We start from the raw sequence: 26,724 nt of genomic DNA, 5'->3' as shown, positions 1-26,724 counted from the left end.
TCATTTAATACTTTCTGAAAAGCAGAATCCAGTGTTTCATTGTAAAAACAACTTTGCAAGCTTTTATTATAAATTTATTGAGTGCTTAATATTATTTAGCTCCTCAAATTGCCATCTAGTTTGGAGAACACTATGCAGATATGTGAAAGATACACTGTGTAAGATTTTGCAGTAGAGTTGAGATGCTGTGGAGATTTGAAAGAAAAGAAAGACCTATACTGGGAATGCGGGTCAATCTGGGCCTTGAAGGAAGTGTCTGCTAAGGTGTAAGGCTCTTCCAGGCTGGGGAAACAACTCAGCAGAAGTCTAGAACCAGGAATGAGAAAGATAAAGAGGGGAAGAATACCTGCCAACTGAAACAGAATTTGTTTTAGTGAGAAACCATGCTTGGTATTAAAGTCAGCCAGTTTGGGTTAGGAGTAGGAGTGGGAGGGGGTTTGAATACCTGCCTGAGGAGTTTAAATTTAATGTGATTTCTATCATAAATTCTAAATCAGGAGGCAGTTTTTAAACTAGCAGTTACTATTCACTTGCTTATAGTCAGCTGTTAAGAGTTCAAACCCAGATGTTCTGATTCCACAAAGAAAATAGATTTGTGGGCCAAGTGCGATGGCTCATGCCTGTAATCCCAGCACTTTGAGAGGCTGAGGAGGGCGAATGATGAGGTCAGGAGTTCGAGACCACCCTGGCCAAAATGGTGAAACCCCATCTCTACTAAAAATACAAAAAATTAGCTGGGCGTGGGGGCGGGCACCTGTAGTCCCAGCTACTTGGGAGGCTGAGGCAGGAGAATCGCTTGAACCCTCTTTTGCAGTGAGCCGAGATTGTGCCACTGCACTCCAGCCCCGGTGACAGTGCAAGACTCCGTCTCTGTGGAAGCTTTGCAAAAATGCAACTAAATAAATCTTGGTAATAGAAAGTGTCTCATAATCAGGGTTGGAAGAACTTGAGGCAAGCAGCCAATATGTCTGAGCCCCAAGGTCTCTTATTTGTTTAGTGAGCACAAACTAGATTATCTTGAAAGTTCCATCCAGATCTAAAAATTCAGTGATTGGATTTACATAGAGGTTGTGCAAGGTGAGAAGTAGGAGGAGGAGTCAAAAATGACTCTTGTCTAGACAAGTGTTGAAACTTGGAAAACGGTGGCACTGTTGGCTGAAATGAGGAAGCTAGAAAGGAAAGCAGATTTTTCTATTTTGTTTGTTTTGAATACATTATGTTCTGTAGGGAGGATATGATTAGTTTGGTTTTAGGCAAATGGAATGATCCTATAGGCATCTAAAGATACAGGAATTAAGCCTTGCTGAGTGGTTAGGGTTGGAAGTGTAGTGGGGGAGTCATCAACTTAAGAGGGATACTTTGAACTAGTGAATGCTGATGAGCACATAGAGGCCACAAAAAGAGTGCTGAGAAACATTGGGATCCAGTGGAGGAAGAGGAAGGAGAAAACTGGTAGAAAACTACAACAGCACAATGTCACAGAGACAGAGGAAGTGAGAGTTTCAAGAAAATAGATATAATGGACCATGGTGTCAAGTGCACCAAAAATGAGGACAAGTTAAATTCACTCCTGACTTTGACCTGCAGTGTCATTGGTCGAGTTGTGGAAGCAGCAGTAAGTTAGGGTCAAAAATTGTATATCGTTGTAGGTAACTGAGTAAAAATGATTTTTCATTTTCACAAGAGTAATTACAAAATATAGTACAGTGTGGTTGAATTTGGAAATGGCAGTAAAGTAAAGGGTGTGCCTGTGCATGTGTTTCCTTTCAAATACAAAGGACAAACGACGTGAATGTAGAAGTCAAGCAATAAAAAGAGCTCCTCTCTTTCCAGAGAGATTGCTGGTGAAACCAGGTTTGTGGGGTATGGGGCAGGAACCAGTTGGAGGAGAGTGAGAAGTGGGAGTCTGATGTGGTTGCAGAGGCTCGCTCAACCTGAGTTTTTCACGTTTCATTACTAGAATGGAAACTTTCAGCCTTGACTAGCCTCTTTTACTGTATTGATGAAATGGGTATTCCTCTGTAAAGAGACTTGCAGAGTAGGTGCTGTCCCAGATAAAGGAGTTGTGGCAGATTGTATTTTTTCCAATGATGGCTGCACCAATAAATGTTCTGTCCTGTGCTACTTTTCTGCCTGCCTGCCTTCCTTCCTTCTGTCCATCCATCCTTCCATCCTTCCTTCCTCTTTCGAGTCTCGCTCTTGTTGCCCAGAGTGGAGTGCGGTGGTGCAGTCTCGGCTCACTGCAACCTCCTCCTCCCAGGTTCAAGCGATTCTTCTGCCTCAGCCTCCCAAGTAGCTGGATTTACAGGCGCATGCCACCATACCCGGCTAATTTTTGTATGTTTAGTAGAGACAGGGTTTCACCATATTGGCCAGGCTGGTCTGGAACTCCTGACCTGGTGATCTACCCACCTCGGCCTCCCAAAGTGCTGGGATTACAGGCGTGAGCCACCACGCCCCGCTGTTTGCTTTTCTTAAATTGTGAAGCTGGCATTCTTTTATCAAACTGGAGTTTGTATTCCCTTCCTTTGAACCTGGGCAGACCTTTATAAACTGCTTTGACTAACAGATTGAAGCAGAAGTGACTCTGCTTGAATCCTAAAGCTTAAGTCATAAAAGGCAACCAGCATACCTTCTGTCTGCATCTTTCATCTTGGGACACAAGCGTAGGCTACCCTGAGCTAACATGTAACAAGTCCAGTTACATTGAAGCCACTCTGTTAGAACATGCATGCAGACTGTGGAGAGATGGAAAGATGTGATGCCTTTACAGCCCCAGCCTGTTTAATCTTTTCAGCTGAGGTCCCAGACATTGTGGAACAGGGACAGGTCAGCTGTGCTGTGTCTAATTCCTGATCTACAGACTCCATGACATGACATGATAAATGGTTGTTTTACATCACTACATTTTGGGGTCATTGTTAAATAACCACAATAACTTGAACAGATGCCAATTCAGAGTCTGCCAGCATGGGCAAAGAAGAAAGGAGAAATAAAAAGGCTGAAGGGGGAGGCCAAGGCAGGAGGATCACTTGAGGCCAAGAGTTTGAGGTCAGCCTGGGCAACAGCAAGACCCTGTCTCTACAATAAATAAAAAAAAATTAACTTGGCATGGCGGTGTGCACCTGTAGTCCTAGCGACTTGGGAGGCTGAGATGGGAGAATCCTTTGAGCCCAGGAATTCAAGATTACAGTGAGCTGTGATTGCACCACTGCACTCCAACCTGGGTGACATAGTGAGACCCTGCCTCAACCACAACAGGGAAAAGGATGATGGGGGTTGTGGCTACAATTATGCAATTTGTTGGTACAACTGAATGACAAATACTGGGGAAAAAAGCACCCTAATGGCTTTTTTGTATCTAACCATATAAAATGAGATATTCTTCTCATTTTACTTGGCAAACGTGGTTAGATACAAGTAAGAAAATTTTGTGATTTTTTTTTTTTTTGGACATCTGGATGTGTTACTTGTGGCCCCAGAGGCTAGTTTGGTGGTATACCAGATTGGGAGGTTGTATGAAAGAGGCTCAACTGTCAGTGACAAGGGATCAATGTTGGGCTAACTTCAAAAACAAATGAGGTTGGTTCTGTCAGCATCAACTTTTTATTTATGAAGAATGGAAGAATTGGCTGGGCACGGTGGCTCACGCCTGTAATCCCAGTACTTTGGGAGGTCAAGGTGGGTGGATCACCTGAGATCAGGAGTTTGGTCTAGACCAGCCTGACCAACATGGAGAAACCCTGTCTCTACTAAAATTACAAAATTAGCCAGCCGTGGTGGCGCATGCCTGTAATCCCAGCTACTCGGGAGGCTGAGGCAGGAGAATTGCTTGAACCTGGGAGGCAGAGGTTGCGGTGAGCTGAGCTGAGATCGTGCCATTGCACTCCAGCCTGGGCAAAGAGTGAAACTCCATCTCAAAAAAAAAATAAAAAAGAAAAAGAATCTGGATGCTTGGATGACTTTATTTTGTTTTTCCCAAAAGATACATTCTTCAAAGATGTGGGCAGTGTTTCCATTTTTGACAGCTACTTACTGGGAAAGCTCTGCATTGTGAGTGGTCCTGTGGGCATTGGGGTGAATTGCCGTGAAGAGCCTTCATTCTGGTGTCTGTAGGGAATTCAGTCCATGAGAAGATGACAGGTCCCATGATTTTGATGGGCTGTTCTGTAGACAGCAAGGGGGAAAAGCCACATCCCTAGTATTGCCAGCACTGGCTCTTGGTATCCACGAAATGCTACCTGTATCAGACGAGACTGCTTTGGGCAGCATGTGTGACAAATAGTGCAAGATTTGCTTGATGTGTGGAGATAGCTGCCTTTCAGGGATTTGAAAAAGGCTTCTCTGGGTCAGCAGCTAAAACTATAATTCCTAGGAAAGTCATCAGCAAGTTTTCAGTGAAATGCTGCCGGACATGATTCTCCAAGCTGTGGGTGAGCAGATTGTTATTTACCAAGTGTTTGCTAAGCTGAAGAACTCTGAAAATTCAAGGTGTACCTGCTTCAAGGTATACTCCCTCATGGAAAGTTCTGGGTATCGGACTTTAATTTTTCTGATTACATAGTTGGGAAAAAAATAGCTAAATCAGACATAAAGATAAGGGATAAAGAAGCACTATCTGCGATTGTCACTTTTCTGGAGACAGACAAAAATGGATCTCTGTTGCCTAAGAAGTCAGTAGCTGTAGCTGCTCACTCAGCGGGAAGCGCTTCTCAAAATGAAGTGCTCTGCACAGAGTGCAGTGCTCACATGGGCTAGCTGTGTAGAACAGACAGCAGTGGTGGGTGGGCATTTGTGGGTCATGCATCACTAGCCAACTGATCCTGAAGTCCCTTGCCTTTCCTGAGAAAGAAATGTGAAATCACATAGATGGGCACTTCTCTTGTAAAAACCCTCACAAATCTCAAATAGTTGACATGATGATATGCTACTGTTTTATGAATTGACTTACTTGGAATGCCAAGTAACCTTCAGTTTTTAGTTGCAAGTACTTAACAAGTGGTTCTGAATTGAGAGGGTTGTCTCCCTGGTTAGATTTGTACATTATTAGGTGTGTCTTGTGGCTTTTGAAGCTGTTTAGAAATCCCACGTGCTTTTGAAAATGCTGGTTACCGTTAATAGTTGGCTTCCAAATAAGACTTGTGACCAACATTGTTTCTGCTCCCAGTTCATGCCTTCTTTTTCAGGCTAACGCTGAGCTGAAATGATATTGGAAGAATGGTTGGGAGGTTTTACACTTAGAGAGACCTCTTTGCTTGCTATTGTGATGGGATTCCTTGATACACTGCAGATTCTGGCTGTCTTTCAAGATCTGAGCCATTGTTGGCAGTTTCTACCTTTGTAATCCCTTAAAACATCCATCTTAAAAATGTAAAATAACGACTGGTTTACCTTTCTTATGTCTGTGTTACTAAACGAAAACTAAACAGAAATCCTGTTTTTAAAAGTAAGAGCTTTAGAGTGGAATAAGCCAACTCACTGGTCAGGCCTGTCGGGTGCTGAGCTTTATTCTGCAATTGCTTTGTAGCATTTTTCTAATTCCTGCCATTTCTTTCATTTTTTACTCAGGACATGCTTTACTTCTTGCATGCTTAAGGATTCCTTGCTTCACACTGAGTGCCACTAGAATCCACCCATGCACACTCCCCGACTCCAATCTGACTATCGGTGTCTTAAGACATTGTAGATCACAGAAGGATCTACCAGCTCAAAACTCTTTTCATGATAATATTCAGATATTATCTGCCTTTTTCACTGTGTTGACATTTGCACTGATGGTACCAAAGCTGTGGTGGCTAAAACTCCTGGTGCCTTACCAAAAATCAAGGCAGTGGTGCCGTGCCATGCTTTCTGTGGTATTCCTCATCACTTTGTACTAACAGTAAAAAAAGGAAAAAAAAGTCATATATTCCCTTAATATTCTTCATGAGGCCAGGCACGGTGGCTCATGCCTATAATCCTAGCACATTGGGAGGCTAAGCCAGTCGGATCACTTGAAGTCGGGAGTTTGAGACCAGCCTGGCCAACATAGTGAAACCCCGTTTCTACTAAAAATACAGAAATTAGCTGAGTGTGGTGGTGCGCACCTGTAATTCCAGCTACTCGGGAGGCTGAGGCAGGAGAAGCAATCGAACCCAGGAGGCGGAGGTTGCAGTGAGCTGAGATAGCACCACTGCACTCCAGTCTGGGTGACGGAGTGAGATTCTGTCTCAAACAAACAAACAAAAGAATATTCTTCATGAAACAGTAAAACTTATTAATTTTATAAAATCTTGACCCTCAAGTATAATTTTTCTCATTTTTTTAAAGTTAAAATTTACCTACGGTGAAAAGCAACCTTTTTGGTATACACGTCTGTGAAATTGACAGATTCACATAGTTGTGTAATCATCACTTCTACAAGTAGGATATAACACAGATCCATCACCCCAAAACGTTTCTCTGTATGCCTTCTGGTCCTTCCCCCACGTCCAGCACCTGGAAAACACTGAACTGTTTCCTGTTCCTATAATTTTGCCTTTTCCGGAATGTTATGTCAGTGAAATTGTATAGTACATGGCCTTCTGAGTCTAGCTTTTTCACTTAGCCTAATGCATTTGAGATTCGTCTGTTGTTGTATGTAGCTGTAGTTTGTTCCTTTTTATTGCTGAATAGTATTCTGTTTTTTTTATATATATATATATATACACACACTACAGTTTATCCACTCACTAGTTGAAGGACGTGGGTTGTTTACAATTTTTGGCTGTTATTAGTAAAGTTACTATAAAAATGCAGGCTGTGTGAACACAAGTTTTCATTTCACTTAGGAGTGGGACTTTTGGGTCATATGTTAAATATATGTTTAAGAAACAACCAAACTCTCTTCCAAATGGCTGTACTATTGTGCCTTTCCACCAGTAAGGTATGAGAGTTCCGGTTACACCACCACCTTTCAGGCACTTCGCATTGTCAGTTTTGTTTTCATTGTAATCCATTCTAAATATGTAGTAGTATCTAATTGAAGATTTAATTTGCATGTCATTAATGATATTGGGCATCTTTTCCTGTGCTGTTTGTCATATGTATGTCTTTGCTGAGGTGACTGGTCAAATCTTTTGCCCTTTTTTTTTTTTTTTTTTTTAAACACAGTTTTGCTCTGTCACCCAGACTGGAGTGCAATGGCATCATCTCGGTTCACTGCAACCTCTGCCTCCCAGGTTCAAGTGATCCTCCTGCCTCAGCCTCCTGAGTAGCTGGGATTACAGGCACCCGCCACCATGCCTGGCTAATTTTTTGGTATTTTTAGTAGAGAGGAGGTTTCACCATGTTGGTCAGGCTGGTCTTGAACTCCTGACCTCAAGTGATCTACCCGCCTTGGCCTCCCAAAGTGCTGGGATTACAGGCATGAGCCACTGCGCCTGGCCTTGTTTAATTGGGTTTTTCTTACTAAGTTTTGAGAGTTTTAAAAAAATATATTCTGGATATGTCATTCATCAGATATGTAATTTGTAAATATCTTCTCCCTTAGTATATATTTTAATATTCCACTGGCAAAATGGAAATGTACATGGAGCTTTTTTTGTGATGTATTGTTAAATAAAATGGTTGTCTCTAAGAAAAGCACTTATGTGATTGGGTTGTAAGTTGAAATAGCTGTTTTTCCCTCTAGCAAAATCTCATTTTTACTGGAGAGAATGATAAACTGGTTCCTCAGACTTGCAGGCTTTCTCAAATCTCAGAATTGTCTAAAAAATTCTCGAGATATTTTCTCACAAATGAATGAGGTGAACCTGTCACTTCATGGAAAATAACTGACAGTATTTTTACCCGTGATAAAGTCTTTTGTTTAAAAAAAAACAGAACAAAACCCAGAATTTTGGAGAGCCTATATCAACTGCTGTGCTCTTACAGATTGCCAATACTTAAGTTTTTCTGATGAAATTGGTGGTGATAGTAACAAATATGATTTTGGATACTGTGTAATGAAATGAGCTGGTATTTGGAGGTTCTGCAGTACTCAGTAGACTAATACTTTCCTAATGACCAGTACATGATGTTATAAAATCATCCAAAAGTAAAAGATCCAAAGTACAGGTTGAGCATCTCAAATATGAAATGTTCCAAAATCCAAAACTTTTTAAGCACCAACAAGATGCTCAAAAGAAATGCTCATTGGAGCATTTTGGATTTTGGATTTTCAGATTGGGGTGCTCAACTGGTAAATATAATGCAAATATTCTAAATCTGAAAAAATCCCAAATATTTCTGGTCCCAAGCATTTTGGATAATGGAATCTCAGCCTGTATAAGATTGACCAATGGATTGTAGTGTGTGGGAAACAAAGCTCCCTAATGACTGAGATACTCCTTCCCATTTTACTTGGTAAACTAAGAAAAACAAGAAAATTATTATTGTAAAATAAGAAAGTCTAAAAAGTTCTTTAATACAGTTTTAGGATCCACATTGCAGCTAACCTTTAACAGCCACTTGTCAAGTTTTGGTATACTATCAAAAAAGTACATTCACAATTGTCCGAAAAGACTATTAAAATTCTCCTCCCTTTTCCAAGTATATATCTGTATGAGGCTGGATTCTTATCATATGCTTCTACCAAAATGTATGTCCACAGACTGATGGTATAAATGGATATGAGAATCCACATTTATTAAGGAGATTTGCACAAATGTAAAACAATGCCATTCTCACTACATTTTTTTTGTTTTAGAATTTTTTAAATAAAAACATTGTTAACATGTAAGCTCACATTTTAAAGTTGACAAATATTTTTTAAATGTCTGTTTGAATTCCTGATATAGTAAATAGCGTTAGATATATAGTACACATAACTCTAAGCTCTTTGGGGTCTTCAATAATTTTGAAGAGTTCAAAGGAGTCTCCTGAGACCAAAGAAGTTCGTAGATTGCTACTTAGAATTTAATTCCAGCATCATAATTGTGTACTGGTGGTGGAGAACAAACCTAAGCCCTAGCCCAAGGCTTCTTGGTTTGAGGCTTCTAGTTCTCAAAAAGGAATTCATATTTACTTTACAGAATTGATAAATTTTATATTCTTTAAAAGATGTCTTTACAGATACCTCTTTAACTCTGTCTTACATTATCGCAGATGATACTCAGTACTTACAAATAAACCAATACAATCAGCCCTCCATCTCTGTGGGTTCTAAATCTGTGGATTCAGCCAACTCAGGATTGAATATATTCAGTAAAAAGAAGAATGGTTGCATCTTTGCTGAACATGTACAGACTTTTTTTTTCTTACTCCCTAAACAATACAGTATAACAGCAATTTACATAGCATTTAAATTACATTAGGTATTATAAATAATCTAGAGATGATTTAAAGTATGTAGGAGGATGTGTGTAGGTTATATGCAAATACTATGCCACTTTATATAAGGACTTCAGAATCTGCAGATTTGGTATCCCGTGGGGGTCCTGGAACCAATCCCCCCAGGATACCAAAGGATGACTTACTTTGCATTAAGGAATGATACATAGCTCTTTCTCCACTGAATCACCCAGATCCCATAAAGAGTAAAGAAAATAGATTTGCACCTCACTTAATTCTTCCCCGTTTTATCTTAAATAGGGTTTCTCGTTAGCACTGAAAGTCTAAAGGCTGACATGAAAGGAACAGTGAGGTGACTTGCCTAAGCTGTAAACTAGATGTGAATAGACCTTGGTAGATTTGTTGTCCATTTGGCTTGCTTATTTACTCAGCCTGCGCCTAGTAGCTGTATTCTCTGTTTAACATTCAGCCTCTTAGCTCTCGTCAGTATGCCATAGACCTAAATATTGTAAGGTGCTTTTCTTCATTTTTGTTAGTGCTTTCTTTTTTCCAGTACTTGAAACGTCAGAGGGTATAGGATGTGTGTGAATTCTGTCTTAAAGCCATAGACAACAAACACCATAATCATCTAGAACACTTTTTTGTGGTCTTTGTTCCAGAAGAAATCATAGAAGAATCAAAACAGTTCTTATAGTTTGGGAGTAGTGGGATTATCATCTTTAAACATGAGAGACCATATGGTTATAAAATGACTCCTTTTTGGCTTTTATATGTGGTAGTATTAGATTATAATATTTAAATGGTGGATATTGGCCCAATGGTGGGGGTAACAGTTCTTAAAATCTTGTGACTATATCTAATCTAAAAACACGCTAGATCATAGCACTTAATGGCCTCGTCTCATTTTCTGAACAAGAAAAACACTAATCTGGCTGGGCGCGGTGGTTCATGCCTGTAATCCTAGTACTTTGGGAGGCCGAGGCAGGTGGATCACCTGAGGTCAGGAGTTCGAGACCAGCCTGGCCAAGATGGTGAAACCCCGTCTCTACTAAAAATACAAAAATTAGCCAGGCGTGGTGGCAGGCGCCTGTAATCCCAGCTACTTGGGAGGCTAAGGCAGAAGAGTCGCTTGAACCTGGGAGATGGAGGTTGCAGTGAGCCGAGATCGCACCACTTCACTCCAGCCTGGGCAAAAGAGTAAGACTCTATCTCAAAAACAAAACAAAAACAAACGCTAATCTGGTATATGGTATTGCTTAATTAAGGAAAGTAGGTATATTTAAAGCTAATAATGTTTGGAAATAAGATTTTGAGTTTAAAAATTTCTCGGATTAAAATTGTTAACCTATAATAAAACGGGAGCTATATAAGAGTAACCTTCCCTCCAGCATTCTCATTCCTCCCATACCAAGAAAAGAAAGGCTATATTAGAACTTTTTCATCTGAGTATAAATTATTAATACTATCACACCAAGTGAAAGCATGTGGGAATGCCCATTGCCCTTTAGTTGATTTGTAGGATTGCTTCATTATACTGTTATGTATAGTCTGTTCAGAGAAAAATATTAAATTTGTCCTTCCCCAACAAACTTGATATTGTAGCTGCTTAAATAATGGATATTGTATTCCAAGCATCAGCTGAGAACATAATACTCAGACTGTGTATCAAAGTTTTGAACTTTGATATTTGTCTGTGAAGAGCCTTCTGTGGGAATGGTGGTTGCTGAGGATGGTGTATGATCATAAATGTTAGCCTAAATCCTTCAGTAACTTGTCCATGGAATGTTGCCTGTAATTTCTCTCCTTTGCCTCATCTTGATTACAGAGAGGTACAGAAAGCTGTCAACACTGCCCAGGGATTGTTTCAGAGATGGACAGAGCTCCTCCAGGACCCCTCCACAGCAACAAGGGAAGAAATCGACTGGACCACCAACGAGCTGAGAAACAACCTCCGGAGCATAGAGTGGGATCTAGAGGACCTTGATGAAACCATCAATATCCTTTTCTGTGCTGTCTGTGCCATTTTGGGTAAACAGACAAATAGACAAGTTTTTCTCCAGTTGTTTCCACTATGTAGTTGAAACATTTTCTTTTATAATTGATTGATGTTTGTTGCTCTTCCTTGTACCATGATATGTTTAAAGTATTTGCCCAGTAAGTTAAGGTAGAGTAGCCACATTCTTGTACAGTGTGTGACAAATCCTGTACTATAAATATATATATATTTAAAGGCAGCATGGTGTAATGATTATGACTCTGGACCCCAGAATCAGATTCCCGGTGTTCAAGTCCTGGCTCCACCAATGTAAAGGGGGAAAAAAAAAACCCTGTTTCTCTTTTTTTTTTAATGTCTCTACCCTCACAAGTCGGTATGATATTTCTGATACTGTCTACGTGGAAATAGCATCAGGTCCACAGGTTAGGAGCTCAGTCCCACAAGACTGCTCCCACTTCGATGCCAGTTGCAAGCCCCAGGTTGTGACCAGTGCTCCCGACTGACCAGGTATAAATAGGAGTTCCCACAACTCCCTCCATAGATCAAATTAATTTAATTTGCAAGAGCAGTTCACAGAACTCTGGGAAACAGTTTCCTTAGGTTTATCCGTTTATTGTAAAGGATATTACAAAGGGTACAGATGAATAACCAGATGGAAGAGATGCTTGCAAGGTGTAGGAGAAGAGGTGCAGCACTTCCAGGCCCTCTTCAGGTGCCTCCAGGAACCTCCACATGTTCACCTATCTGGAAGCTTCCTGAACTCTGTCCTTTTGGGTGTTTGGGGAGGATTCATTTCGTAGGCATGATTGATCGCATCAGTTGGCCATTGGTGATCAACTCAGCCGTCAGTCCCTTTCCCCTGGGGTGGGGTTGAGCAGGGGGCTGAAAGCTTCAACTGTCTAATCACATGCTTGGTTTCTCTGGGGACCAGCCCCTCATCCTGAGGCTATCTAGAAACCCCCCCACCATCAGTTATGCCATTAACATACAAAAGATACTCATCACTCTGGAGATTCTAAGGGATCTAGGAGCTGTTTGCCAGGAATGAGGTGCAGAGACCAAATTTGTATTTATTATGTTATAGTATCACAACCAGTTACCATGTTACTTGGGCCCATCACTTAACCCCCTGTGCTTCAGTTTCCTCTTTAGTGGAAAGTTAGGATAACAAGAGTACCTAGCTCATAGGATTATTGGGATTATACAGGTAAAGAGTTTAGAACGGTGCCTGGCAAACAGCTTATGTAATAGTGCAGCAGTCATCATCATATAGAGGTACATATAGGCCAGTGTTACACTTTGGTAATTAGAGATCAAAAAATCTTTTTGTAGACTGTCATGTTTAAGAAGTGATGTTCAATGGGCGCCGTCCATCAAAGAGGCATCTTGTTCCATGAAACTGCATTTAGTAAAAGCAGATCTGTTCTGCTAATTCATGGTGTTGATGTGAAGTGAGTCCACTGATCTGACTCATGCACTGGAGAACTGTAAAAACTTCATTATATGGCCTTTTCTTTTCAACTGGAAATCCCACTTAACCAAAACTTTAGATGGAAGATATGCCACTTGCATGCTCTGAGTTCTGTTTTGTTTTTTCTCTAAGTGAGATAAAGCATCAAGAAAACCAGCTTCTGTCAGGATCACCCTATAGTTAGCACAGATTCGTATGCAGTTGATACATGGAGTAAATTTTTGTTATTCATGATGACCGCGGGTACCTTTTAAATTATTAAAAGGCAAGTATGTTCTCTAAGATTAGTGGCAAATATGTGAGGGGGCAGGATCAAAAGCACAGTTACAGGGAGATAATTCTTCCGTTGAGACAGGAGGGAAGGAAAAAAAGTTAGAGGAGATAGAGAAAATGTGAGATTGAAAATACAAAAGTTTTAATAGATACTCATCATTCAACCAGCAAATGTTTATTGAGTATACTATGTGCCAGGCATTTTGCTGGTTATGGAGATTAGATTAATAAACACTATACCAGCCCTCACATAACTTTGAGTGGATAGGGATGCGGAACAGATGGCAATCAAATAATAACACAAATAGATACTTGCAGACTATGAAAGAGAAGTGTAGAGAGCTGTGCGAGTGTCTGACATGGTGCGGCGGACCAGGCCAGAGGGTAAGGGAATGAGGGCAGCTTCTCTGAAGAAGGCCTGATCTCCCTAGATTAAGAAGTAGGGTTAGCATCTTGGCATAATTGGAAGTGGTTTGGAATGGCAGGAGAAAAAGACATGCAAAAGCTGGCTTAGTAAAGATGATCAGGAGTCAAAAAAGGATAGACACAAGGGTTGGCAAACAGGAAGAACCCAGCTCAGCTGTGGTCAGATAGCCCTAAGTGTTTGTAGTGAAGCTCATCAGCGGGGGCTGTGTTTCTTAATCCGACAGGTCATCTCTGTCTTGGGGCAAAGGGATCCTCCCTCCAGTGGCTGCAGGCAGAGGAAGTCGGAGAATGATTGGTGTCCAGCTGACTATGTTTTCAGAAAGCGTGAGCCAGATTTTATTTGTTTGCATGTGAGAGATTCAGTGAGTTAACAGGATGTTGTCAGGCTTCGATGATGAAATTGTTTTACCTTGACTTTTTGACCTACGCATAGTTGAAGCAAATCCTAGAAAATTTAACCTCGATGCAACTGAATTGAGTATAAGAAAAGCCTTCATTACAAGTACTCGGCAAGTTGTCAGGGTAAGGAATATGATCTTATTGTGTTATCTGTATAAGAAATAGCCAGACTTCTTAGAGCTCTTTCCCTTAATTGTAAACTAATAGGTCACCTCTGAAACCACTTTTTAAATATGAATCAAATGTGAGCTTCCCCACATATAATTTCTCTGATTGGCTGGGCATAGTGGCTCATGCCTGTAATCCCAGCACTTTGGGAGGCAGAGGTGGGTGGATCACTTGAGCCCAGGAATTTGAAACCAGTCTGGGCAACATGATGAAACCCCGTCTCTACAAAAAAAAAAAAAAAAAAAAAAATAGAAAAATTAGCTGGACATGGTGGTAGACACCTGTAGTCTCAACTACATGGAAGACCAAGATGGGAGGCCGAGGTGGGAGGATCATGAAAGCTATGATCATGTCACTGCACCCTCAAAAAAACAAAATTCTGTGATTGAAGAAAAAGAAATCTGTTTTTAGCCTTTCTTTTTTTGATACGACGTCTCACTGTGTTGACCAGGCTGAAGTGCAGTGGCACGATCTTAGCTGACTGCAGCCTCTGCCTTCCGGCTCAAGTGTTTCTCCTGCCTCAGCCTCCCAAGTAGCTGGGACTACAGGCGTGCACTACCACACCACGCTAATTTTTTGTAGAGACAGGGTTCACCATGTTGCTCAGGTTGGTCTTGAACTCCTGAACTCAAGCAGTTCGCCTGCCTCGGCCTCGGAAAGTGCTGGGATGACCTGCGTGAGCCACCATGCCCGGCCTGTCAGGCTTATTTCCGAGAGTAAAAATAAGACAGTAATCTGCTGGCTTTGGGCAGGGTACATTCAAATGGTGTCATCCTGAATGATTAGACCCTTGTCCATATCTCTAGTTTCTTCAAGCTGGTTATCTTTCTCACTTTTTATTTCTTAGTGTACTCTATTTCTTGATGAACAAAACAATTACTATTGTAGAAACCATTTGGTTTTTTGATTGATTGGTAATCACTTTGCATTGTTGAAGAGTGACTCTTACTGGGTTTGGATAGCAGCCTCTTCCGCCATCTGAATTGCTTCTGGAACTCTTGCAACCTATGTTACTGACATTTCCATATGTAACTGCTTGACAGCCATTCCAGAGTTATCCAGAGCAAGCAAGCATCTATCAGAGTGTAAAAAATTGATCCAAGTGAACAAATCTTTAGTTCTAAGTTATTTAGAATAATACCCATTATTAAATAATCTAAGAAAAAATATTATTTAAGTACAATCTTGTGTCATTAAAATGTTTCATATTTTGAAACTATATGGCTAAGCCATTTGATTAGCATAACTAGATGTAAGAGAACCAGCTGTCTTTAACATATGTACTAGAAAGCAGCTTCCTTGAATAAAAAGACTTGGGATCATACCAGTGCTAACATATGGCTTTTTAAGAGTCATCTTAGGCAGGAACCTTAGTATGTGTTTGCCAAAGTCTTTAATATCATGTGATTTCCTTTGGAAATTATTTCAAATGGTAGATTATCACTGAACTTTATATATTCTTGTTACTTGTTTTATTCATTAGTTGCCTTTCTATATACATAGATGTAAATTGTTTATAAAGAAACCCACATTTTAATGAGGGAGAAACCTTTCTGAACCTCAGATACCCCATCCACAGTGAGTGTTTGGATTAGACATTCTTAATCTCTAGCCAGTTCAAAATACTGTTCGGATGAGGAAGCCTTGTTGTTAGGTGACATATTTTTTGTAAGATAAGTAAATCCCCAATTATTTTGTATAAGTTTTTCTTTTTTTTTTTTTTTGTAGTAGGTTTTTTGAAGGACACTCCTATAGACGTTAATATTTAAGTGGGGCCTTGCAGTGAAGCATATGTCCTTAACCTTAATCATTGTATTTATTCTTTCTGCAAGGTAGACTTAGGAAGTTTTCAGATTGAAATTTAGAGGTTCATATATTGAAAATTAAGTTCGTTGGTATAAGGGAAAGAAGAATCCAAAGTTCATTTTCTAGTATTTGAAAAGCTTTTTAAAGTACATTCTTAGAAAGAGGTTGATATGATTTAGCTGTTTCCTCACCCAGAATCTCATCTTGAATTGTGATCCCCGTAATCCCCATGGGTCAAAGGAGAGACCAGGTGGAGGTAATTGAATCGAGGGGGCAGTTTCTCCCATGCTGTTCTCATGATAGTGAGTGAGTCTCATGAGGTCTGGTGGTTTCATAAGGGGCTCTTCCCACTTTGCTCTGTCACTCTTGCCTGCTGCCTTGTGAAGAAGTTGCCTTGCTTCACCTGCTGCCATGATTGTAAGTTTCCTGAGGCTTCCCCAGCCATGCTGAATTGTGAGTCAATTAAACCTCTTTCCCTTGTAAATTACCCAGTCTTGGGCAGTTCTTCATAGCAGTGTGAGAACAGAGTAATAAGAGGTGTTCTAAATCAAGTTAGTACTTCAAAATCTTACTGTCCTTTTAGAGTTGAGATCTAAACCATACTTAACTATGTGATCCACCTGAATATTTTAGGGTTCTAAATCATTCTTGTTTAAATTTATGACCCCTCTGGGGGAAGCTGTTAGTATTTACCAGTGGTAGGCTAACAGTACCTAACTGAGCTTTTGCTGATATGATTTTAATATATTCTAGTTGAAAGTCCTGTAGAAGAGAAGGAAATAGCAATGGTGCTAACTCGATTAAAAATAAAAACAAAATACACTTTGTATAATTCCATATTACCACATTTAGCTAAACAGTGTTTGTACGTAGAGATTTCTGGGTTCTGGGTGGAGGAGCTCAATAGGGAGCAGAGAGTTAGTAGATTTGGAAAATGAGATGAAATGAAGTTCAAACTAGGAATTTGTACAAATTTATGTTAGCTCTTCTGTTACTATTACTAGTGGGCTTTCATTTAATGTTGCTCCAAAATTTTGATTAACTTTGTCTTTCAAACAGTGTATTCTACTTATGCTTTCTCTTTCATAGGCAGGGGAGTCAGTGATACCCTACGCATTTTGTTTTTTGTTTTTTTTTTCTCTTTTTGCTTCAACCTGAAGAAGTAAATTGCCTGTTTCTTCTTGATTAATGTCCATTGGTTATGCCTTTAGTAAGCCTTCCTTGTTTAGAGTCTTGTGTATGTTTTTCCAAGCATTTTTTAAGTCCGTACAAATTCAGTTTTGCTGGCAGTTTTTAGTGAAGAAACCAAAATATTCAAGTTTTCATGTAAATAGCTTTCGTATTTTTGAGGTAATCATTTTTACTCTTGTGGAGTCACCTATACACAAAGATTCTGCATGTGAAATTTTTGTGTTTTAGAAATATATCCTAGAAGTGACTTTGGTTTAATTTAGGATCAAGAGGTTTTGCAGTATATGGCGGAACAACAGTGAATATAAGGGGTAAAGGAATCTGAGTTCTAGGCTAAGCTGTGACCTTAATAAATCTTAACTATGGTAAGTCATTCAACCTCCCTGGATCTCAGTTTTATCCATGAAATAATCCTCACTAACATTCTCTGACTTTAACTTTAAAAGTTAGAATCAGAACTATTACCCTCTCCACAAAAAAACTGAACCTGCTCCAATGTGAGAATTGTTTACAGTCAATTATAAGTCAAGATGGAAATGGCTTTGGTTAATCAAAAAGGGTGAAGTATCCAGTGTGTGCACAGATGACCTTGAAATGTAAGAGTTATGAGTGGGAAGCACTGGGATTTATGATGTCTCATTCATTCAGCCTGGAAGACAGTGTGAAATGGGAACAGAAGCATAAATAACCAGGACATTTGTTGTTCTTTTGGCAGATGAACCATATTTTATTGGGACTCACTGCTTGACTGCTGGTTCTAAACCTCATGTGTTAAAAAGAAGATGAGTAATTATGTTTTTGGCATGATAGATTGTTACAAGATGTTTGAAACGATTTAGTAACATAGTTTAAGATCCCAAATTCCAATATGAAGGTGTTCTGTTGTGTGGTATCTGCTGACTTTTGACCTACATGAATAAAGTGCCATCTTAGAAGTGAAAGCCAGTGGGGTGTGGTGGCTCACACCAGTAATCCCAGCACTGGGAGGCTGAGGCGGGCAGATCACTTGAGGTCAGGAGTTTGAGACCACCCTGGCCAACATGGTGAAACTCTGTCTCTACTAAAAATACAAAAATTAGCTGGGTGTGGTGGCAGGCTCCTGCAGTCCCAGCTACTTGGGAGGCAGAGTGGGAGAATTGTTTGAACTCAGAGACGGAGGTTGCAGTGAACTGAGGTTGTGCCACTGCACTCCAGCCTGGGAGACACAGTGAGACTCCTTCTCAAAAAAAAAAAAAAAAAAAAAAAAAAAGAAGTGAAAGCCATAGATCCTTACCTGCAGGTGGTGGTGGTCACATACAGGATGCTCACCCACATGGCTGTTGGAAGAATCTGCCTCATCAGGGCAACACCCATACAGGCACACATAGCCCCACATGGTTTTTATTAAGCATAAAACTTAAAAACTGCAACTTTAAGATATATATTTAATTATGATAATGCAAGCTCAAATAAAATTAGAGAAAATTTTCAAGAGTAAAAAGTAGAAAAAGGAACCTAAACTCAAAATAATACACAGCACAAGGCTGCATTTTCTTCATAATTTTCCTCCCAATGCAGGGCAGTTGTGTTTTTACACAGTTGTGATCATACCATTATGCAATCATAGCATTTTATTTTCTTAGGTTAAAAATGATCTGTACTTGGTATTTATAAAATGCAAATACTTTTGATGTAAAAGAGAAGAGAAAATGCCTCTTTGTTCTCTAATTTCACTCCCTAGTAATAGTGTCAATTTTATTTTTCACAGCCATTTTATGGACATTGAAATATGCAAACTTTTAAAAAGCAGTGGCATGATAATCTGTAACTTTTTTCTATGAAAAATTACATTGTGGACATAGTCCTACAATGACGCAGGTAAATCTAGAGAAGGGCTGTTTTCTAGTTGCCATGTTAAAAGAGTAAAAATAGGGGAGCTTACTATATTTTATTTAACCTGATATATCTAAAACATGATCATTTAAACATGTAGTCAACATAAGAGATATTAATGAGAGATTTAAGTTTTTTAAACTGTTTTTGTAATAAATCTGGCATGTATTTTACACTCAAGCACATCTCAATTCAGATGTGAAATTTTCATTGGAAACACTTGATCTGTATTTAGAGTTTACAAAACTTACAATTGAAAAAGCAGAATCACAAACCCAATTTTTTCCAGACATACTTTAAAGTTTTCTGATAACCGAGTATCAATTAATTAAAATAAAATTCAGTTCCTCAGTTGCACTGACCACATTTGAGGTGCTCAGTAGCTAGTGGGTCCTGTATTACCCGGGAGCAGACTATCCTTTTTAATAGTTGCGTACTTTTATTTGCTGATAATGTTCACTGAGTGCTTGCTGTATTGTTGGCTACTGTTAATCAGGCTTTGTGTGTTACCTCTATTAACCCCTACAGTGATCCCAAAGGATATTACTCTAAATGTACAGAAGAAATGAAAACTTAGTGCAACTATTAAAAAGCATAACTAAGTCTTAAACCTAGGTCTTTGACATGAAAGATCATGGTCTTTCCCTCTCCTCTAATGTGGCTCTGTTATGATTTCTTTAATCATTGACCTACCAGTAGATATTTTGATTATTGTTTATTATTGGCAGTTGCAAACCATACTTCAGTGAACATCTTTGTGAGCATAACTTACATAATTGTTTCGTAAAAAATTCAATGAGAATACACATTTTAAATATTCATAGCCAGTCACGGTGGCTCATGCCTGTAGTCCTAGGACTTTGGGAGGCCAAGGCAGGAAGATCAGTTGAATTCAGGAATTCAAGACCAGCTTGGGCAACATAGTGAGACCTCATCTCTACCAAAAATTAAAAAAATTAATAGGTGTGGCAGCATATGCCTGTAGTCCCAGCTAATTGGGAGGCTGAGGTGGGAGGATCGTTTGAGCCCGGGAGGTTGAGGCTGCAGTGAGCTGTGATGGCACCACCGTACTCTAGCCTGGGCATCAGAGTGAGATCCTGTCTCAAAAAATAAAAATAAAAAAATTGTTTTCAAAGTATCCTACAAAAAGACCTTATCAGTCATATTTCTAATAGAGCATCAGAATACACCTTCACTAAGTATTGTCAGTCTTTTTCATCTTTCTTGGTCTAGTTGGAGAAAACATCTCTTAGCTACACTTCTTTGATTACCAGTGGGTTATTGTATCTGTTCATGTTTGATCATTTGTGGGTTTTTTTGTGAATTGTCTGTTCACTGAACTCTTCATAAGCACAATGCCTAGTACATAATGCCTAGTATATAATACTGCATTGTGTGGCTTGTTGGACTTGCTGCTTATTTCTGCTTTTTTCATATTATAAATAATACTGCAGTGCACATCTCTGCATGTCTTTTTTTGTATCTATTTTATGTTATTTCCTTAAAATAAATTCTTGTTAGTGGAATTCCTGGGTCAAGGCAGTGAATATTTTGAGACTCATGGTATAGAATGACAAATTTATTTTCTTTTTTCTTTTTTCTTTTTTTTTTGAGACGGAGTCTCGCTCTGTCGCCCAGGCTGGAGTGCAGTGGCCAGATCTCAGCTCACTGCAAGCTCCGCCTCCCGGGTTCCCGCCATTCTCCTGCCTCAGCCTCCCGAGTAGCTGGGAACACAGGCGCCGCCACCTCGCCCGGCTAATTTTTTTTTGTGTTTTTAGTAGAGACGGGGTTTCGCCGTGTTAGCCAGGATGGTCTCGATCTCCTGACCTTGTGATCCGCCCGTCTCGGCCTCCCAAAGTGCTGGGATTACAGGCTTGAGCCACCGCGCCCGGCCGACAAATTTATTTTCAAAGTACTGGTCTAGTTTGCCATCCAGTCGTTGTTTGGGACCAGTAGTATTAAAAAATATATATTTATTAAAATACAACGATGTAGAAAAGTGTAATTAACCTAAATATATAGCTTAATAAATTTATAAACTGAACACAGCCATCTAAACAGCACCCAGAAGCATTGCAGAGTGTTACCAGCACCCCCAGAAGCGTGCCTGTGCTCCTTTTCAGCTAATGTCTCTACCCTGACTGCACTGACTTCTAACAGCAAAAGTATGTTGTATATGTAATGTTCAAAGGTTAACATGTCACTTTTCCATACGTGCATGTTGATATCTTTATTATGCAAGTAATGTGTTCATTGTTTTAAAAAAAGACTATTATAAAATGCACTGACTATATTTTTATTTTATTTATTTTGTAGAGATGGGGTTTTGCTGTGTTGCCCAGGCAGGTCTGCAACTCCTGGCCTCAAGCGATCCGACTACCTTGGCTTCCCAAAGTGCTGGGACTATAGGCGCAAGCCCCAGTGCCCAGCTGAGTATATTTTTAAAAGCATGTATTATCCCCCTAGTGAATGTTGCTCTGCGTAGTTTTTAATGTATATTAAATAAATCAGGCTGTTGGATTGATTATCAGAAAAGGAATCCTGCAGTCCAGGAGATACTAGCATAATGATCAGTCTCTCTTTGAGGCTTCCACAAGGAGTTGGGGTGGGGGGGGCGCTTGTTAAAAATGTGCCGTCAAGAGTCTGGCTTCATAGGGCTCAGAGGGGCCTAGGGAACTACATTTAAAAAATATTTTTAGGCTGGGCATGGCGGCTCACGCCTGTAATCCCAGCACTTTGGGTGGCCAAGGTGGACAGATCACAAGATCAAGAGATCGAGACCATCCTGGCCAACATACTGAAACCGTGTCTCTACTAAAAATACAAAAATTAGCTGGGTGTGGTGGTGTGTGCCTGTAGTCCCAGCTGCTCAGGAGGCGGATGCAGGAGAATCGCTTGAACCCAGGAGGCGGAGGTTGCAGTGAGCCAAGATCACGCCACTGCATTCCAGCCTGGTGACAGAGGTGAGACTGTGTCTCAAAAAAAAAAAAAAAAAAAAAGTTTTTTTTTTTTTTAATTTCTTAATACATAATGGTTATGCATGTTTTTAGAGTACATGTGATATTTTGATACATGTGTATAGTGTGTAATGATCAAATGAAGGTAATTGGAATATCAATCATTTTAAACATTTATCTTTATGCCGCAAACATTTGAATTCTCTTGCTATTTTGAAATACACGATAGATTACTGTTGAACTATAGTCACCCTGCTGATCTGTTGAGCACTAGGTCTTATTTCTTCTAACTGTATTTTTTCCCATTAATCAACCTCTCTTCATCCTCCTTTCCCCCTGCACTCTTCTGGCCTCAGGTAACCACCTGTCTATTCTTTGTCTTCATGAAATCCACCATGAGCGAAATCTCATCCACTTATGAGTGAGAACATGCGGTGTTTGTCTTTCTGTGCCTGGCTTATTTCACTGAGCATAGTGACATCCAGGGGAACTGCATCTTTAACAACACTCACATGACTGACTTAGGCACATCATCATGATGTGAACTCCATGTGGGCAGGGCCCTAGCTAGTGTCATTCACTGCTGTATGCCTGGCCACATAGTAGACATCAGTGAGTGTGTGCTAAATGGTTAGATGAGTTTTTTGAAAGTTGAATCAGGTGGTTCTCACTCACTCACCACAGTTCTGGGATTGTAAAAGCGGTGGCACTGTCTGATCTACTGTTTACTTGTCATGGGTCTTTAAAGAAGTTTCTAAAAGTCTTATACCTTGACGTTTGCATAAATTATATTTTGACAACCTTTTAAAAAAATTTTGTTGCAGTTATCATGTATTCAGTTCAAATCATTCTATAGTACATTGGATTGTAGCTAAATAAGCAAAATGACTCAAATTTAATAAAATGTTTTGCTTCAGATAAAGTACTGGATCTATTCATTTTTCATTCCATACAAAATTATTTTTGACACTACTCTGGAAATTCACTCTGATGTTAGGAATAGTCTATACCTTTCATGAATCCAACTCAGAAATAAAATAAGTGACCTAGTATACCACTACTTGGAAGTTATTCTTTGGTGTTTAATGGTAAATATACTTTATACTAAAAGCAGATGGTTTTTTACATATATTGTAAAAAAGATGCAAGCGCTTGAACACGTGCTTTTGTGTTTGTACCCCAGGGATGTTCTTTATTAGTGATATGGCTTTGAGAAAGTATCATCGTCTTTTTGGACCTAGGTCTCCTCAACCTTAAAATGGAAATAGTACCAGCTTCACAGGGTCCTTGTGAAAATTCAGTGATAATGTGTGTGCGTGTTTAGCACTGTTTCTGACCTGTGATAGGTACCTGGTAAATGTTAATTCCCTTTCTCTTTCCTCCTATTTAAATTAGTATCCAGGTTACTTCTTTTTAAGGGACCATCTTTCTTTTTCTTTTCTTTATTTTTGAGACTGAAAATAAAGCCAAGAAATGCAGTCTTCTTTTTAAAAAATCAATAATAAATGGTGTGTTTTGCCCTAATATATGAAATGTTAACTGTGATTTTGTTTCAGGATTTTTTTCATTTGTTTTCATATCTTGTTTCTCATTAGGACATGAAAGATCAGATGTCAACTTCATCTGTGCAGGCATTAGCTGAAAGGAAAAATAGACAGGTAAGAAAACATCAGAATATAATTATCAATGAGAGAAAGCATACAGTTAGATATTTGGAATTTTAAAATGCTGACCATCCATGGATCGTGTAATCGAGAGGAAGACTTCTGCTGGCAGGGCCTGGTGTGACCATGGGAGGTTTTGTGACAGTCCCAGCAGCCTGTCCCAGCACACTGTCAGCGTTTCCCTCCCTCCTCTTACCCTCTGGTCTTCTCCTCTGGGCTCCATAGCACCTTTTGCCTACCCTTACTCTAGCACTTATCACAGAGTACTTTTACTTTTTTAATGTGTTTATTCTGTACCTGTTGAATACACTCTGTGTGCCAGGTTCTTTGAAAGGCTATAATTACTCACTGTCTTTCTCTCTGCTGGGCCCCAGGCCCCTTGACAGTGAGGAGAGATGTGTGTCATGGTTTTTTGTTTTTTGTTTGTTTGGTTGTTTTTTTTTTTTTTTTTTTTTTTTTTTTTTTTTAGCTCTCTAGCAGTTACTACATTGCCTACCCATGAAATGCATTAGACATCTAAGGATTGACATTTGATATAAAGACATTAGAGGAACCTTAAACTTGTATGTTAAATTACATTTCTCTTTGTTTTAAGTAGTTTTAAAAAATTACATACTTTGGCATATCAATAGAAGCTCCTAATTGTTAAAATACAGTCCTTTTAAAATATGTAGAATGGTCATCTAGAATTTGGACTTTCATTTAGATTGAGATTTGATTTAGACTTTTTTGGTAGGATAGAATGTTTTTTGCCTATTGCTAAACTGTTAGGTGATTTTTTGACAGAAGTAGTTTTTAAATTCTGTGGATATCCATTTTCCTTAGCAGTAAAAAAGACTTCATGAAAAATGATAATATTTGCTTTAAATGACTTAATGTCTTAGCCTCATTTTATTAAGATTCCAGAAAGTTATGAATTGTCTGTTGAGTAGGCTCTTGAGAAATTTCACTGTTTTTACTAACTAGCAATCAGTACTTCATACCTGTGGGTATTTGTCAAGCCAATTAATTTTGAAAACAAATATTATGGAAGCTTGAAGAAGAGGGAGGGTTCTATAAATATAACCTAACTTAATTTTCCTGTTTTCTTTTCCTGCATTCCATTTTTCAAGTCATTGTTTTGTTTTTGGCTTTTTAATCTTACTTGCCTCATTTGCTTTCTTTTTGAGCAATACAGCTAGGAAAAGCCACTAGCTGGTCCATTCCATTTGGCTCCCTCTCTTGAAAGAAGCTAGTGAATGGCCTCAAGTTGGCTAGTTTTGGAGTTCTCTTCTCATTTGCACTTGAGCTTATAGGAAGTGGAAGTACCTGAAGTAATTGTGACAGTGAGGTTGGTAACACCTATGCTGTTACTCTTAATTTGAATGTTTTATTCTCTGGATAGTATAGTTGGGCTAAAGTAAATAAAATTTATATTATTGATAAATACATTTATATAAATATGTATTTAAGTTATATAAATATATATTTATATTTATTTATAAATATATATAAATATTTATATAACTTATATAAATATATATAATAGTACCTGAGATTTATATATATAAATGTGTATATATACACACAATATATTTATATAAAATATATATACATATATCTGTTTATATATTGCCTGTCCAAGTATGGCTTGGAATTTTGTTTTAGGCCATGAGTGAAATGTCAAGTTGCAAATTTTCAAGGAAAAGCAGGGCCAGGGCTCTCTAAGCACTCCAGCAGGCATGGGCCTTGTCACAGCATGCCAGGTACCAGGCGCTGCTCTGCTCCCTGCCTCACCAGCACCCCTGCTCTGGCACCCACACACAGGTGCATCTTCCAGTCCTTGGGCCCTCTCTCAATCTCTGTCCTATTATCACAGACATGTGGGGTTAGACCAATGAATTTTAAGCTATTTTACAGTAAAATGTGGATGATTTGCCCTATACTTAGCTCTGCCTAAGTGTACACCATGGAAAACGTAGGGAAAATAGCCCTGTGACCTCAGGAGCACACAAGGCCCTGGTGGTGTCCCAGTTCTCTGTGCTTAGGCCAGTGATGCATTATAGCCTTTTTCTGACCCTAAAAAAAATTGTCATTAGTTCCTCATGTCTTCCATAGAGGTCCTTAGAGTCTGGATCAGAATGAGCAGGATCTTTTCAGTCTTGATAGCCCTAAGACCAGGTCAGGGCAGAGCCACCCACAAAAAGCCTTGGATCTGCTTTACACCAGAGACAGTCACCATCCAGCCTCGACTGGACTGAAGCTCTGGGCCCCTGGAAGCTCTTGTAAGAAAAGCTTCTAATAACTGAGCTTCCCTCATCCTAGCCCCTGAAGTCTGGCCATTTGATAGAGTTCACCCCTCGCAGTCTGAGAAGAGGTCAGTGTCAGCATGGAGGAAGATCATGGGGCTGTTGGAAGGGTTTTCAGACAGAACCAATTAACCAGGCAGGCTTTTAATAGTGTCTGAGATTTTTAAAAATTACCTGATAGGAAAATTTGGCAACTCTACAAGGAAAAAGAGTCTTTAGTTGCTAGCGTCTTCTGGCTCTGGCTGCGGGGCTGGTGTGAGCAGTTATTTTGACCAGTCAGAAAGGCTTGTCGGGATCTGGTCAGAACAGCTGCCGAGACTGAGCTCTCACATTCGTGCCTGTCCTCTTCATGTGAGGAAGACATACCCAACCTTACCCGTTTATGGCTGCAAACTTCCTTGAATTCATACTTGGGAAACCCGACCCTGGTGTCCGGGAGCCCTGGTGGAGAACTCTGACTTTAGGGCAGCCCTTGCCTAGGTTGCCAGGGTCAGACATTCCTTGTGATCATACCTGCCTGGTAAAGTAACCCCCAGTCATCATCTGGAAAGCCTGAAGGACCCTAGATTCTATTCATGGATTAAACTTAACAGACATTGATGGTTCTTGTGCATTTGTGTGTGAAGAGCTATGGCTTACCTTCTTGTCATTCCAGAGAACTCTCCCCTTCCCCTCACCAAAAAAACCCAAAATTTCCCTGGGTCACACTTTTCTTTAAAAAGTACTCTAGATATTTGGAATCAGGTTGACTGGAACCTATGGGTTGTTGAAGTTCCACAGGTACCAGGAAGAGCTCTTTTACAAGAAATTGAATGCTTTTCAATTATAAGACAGTATATAGATGGGTGTTTGTTGATTTAGCAGGCATCTGTTTGCACTTTAAGGAGACAAAGCCCATTGTGAGGGCTATTGGGAGAACTTA

At 39.5% G+C, this 26,724-nt stretch overlaps 1 protein-coding gene across 2 annotated transcripts in view; it reads left to right on the top strand.

Annotated features, from left to right (window-relative positions):
- The window catches only part of STX6 (syntaxin 6), a 50,300-nt gene that overhangs the window by 6,092 nt on the left and 17,484 nt on the right, over window positions 1-26,724 (top strand). The window contains exons 2-5 of one of the 2 annotated variants that reach the window (XM_074028329.1): window positions 11,117-11,286; window positions 13,885-13,979; window positions 21,210-21,856; window positions 23,446-23,508. In XM_074028329.1, coding sequence (XP_073884430.1) covers window positions 23,449-23,508 — 60 coding nt within the window. In that variant the 5' untranslated portion in view covers window positions 11,117-11,286; window positions 13,885-13,979; window positions 21,210-21,856; window positions 23,446-23,448. The remainder of the gene's footprint in view (window positions 1-11,116; window positions 11,287-13,884; window positions 13,980-21,209; window positions 21,857-23,445; window positions 23,509-26,724) is intronic. The other variant, XM_005540156.5, reaches the window with a different exon arrangement.

The sequence above is a fragment of the Macaca fascicularis genome, chromosome 1, assembly GCF_037993035.2.
Source record: "Macaca fascicularis isolate 582-1 chromosome 1, T2T-MFA8v1.1".
NCBI classification, from domain to species: domain Eukaryota; kingdom Metazoa; phylum Chordata; class Mammalia; order Primates; family Cercopithecidae; genus Macaca; species Macaca fascicularis.
The sequence above is the reverse complement of the archived record's forward strand: the minus strand, read 5'-3'. Positions and strand labels throughout refer to the sequence as shown.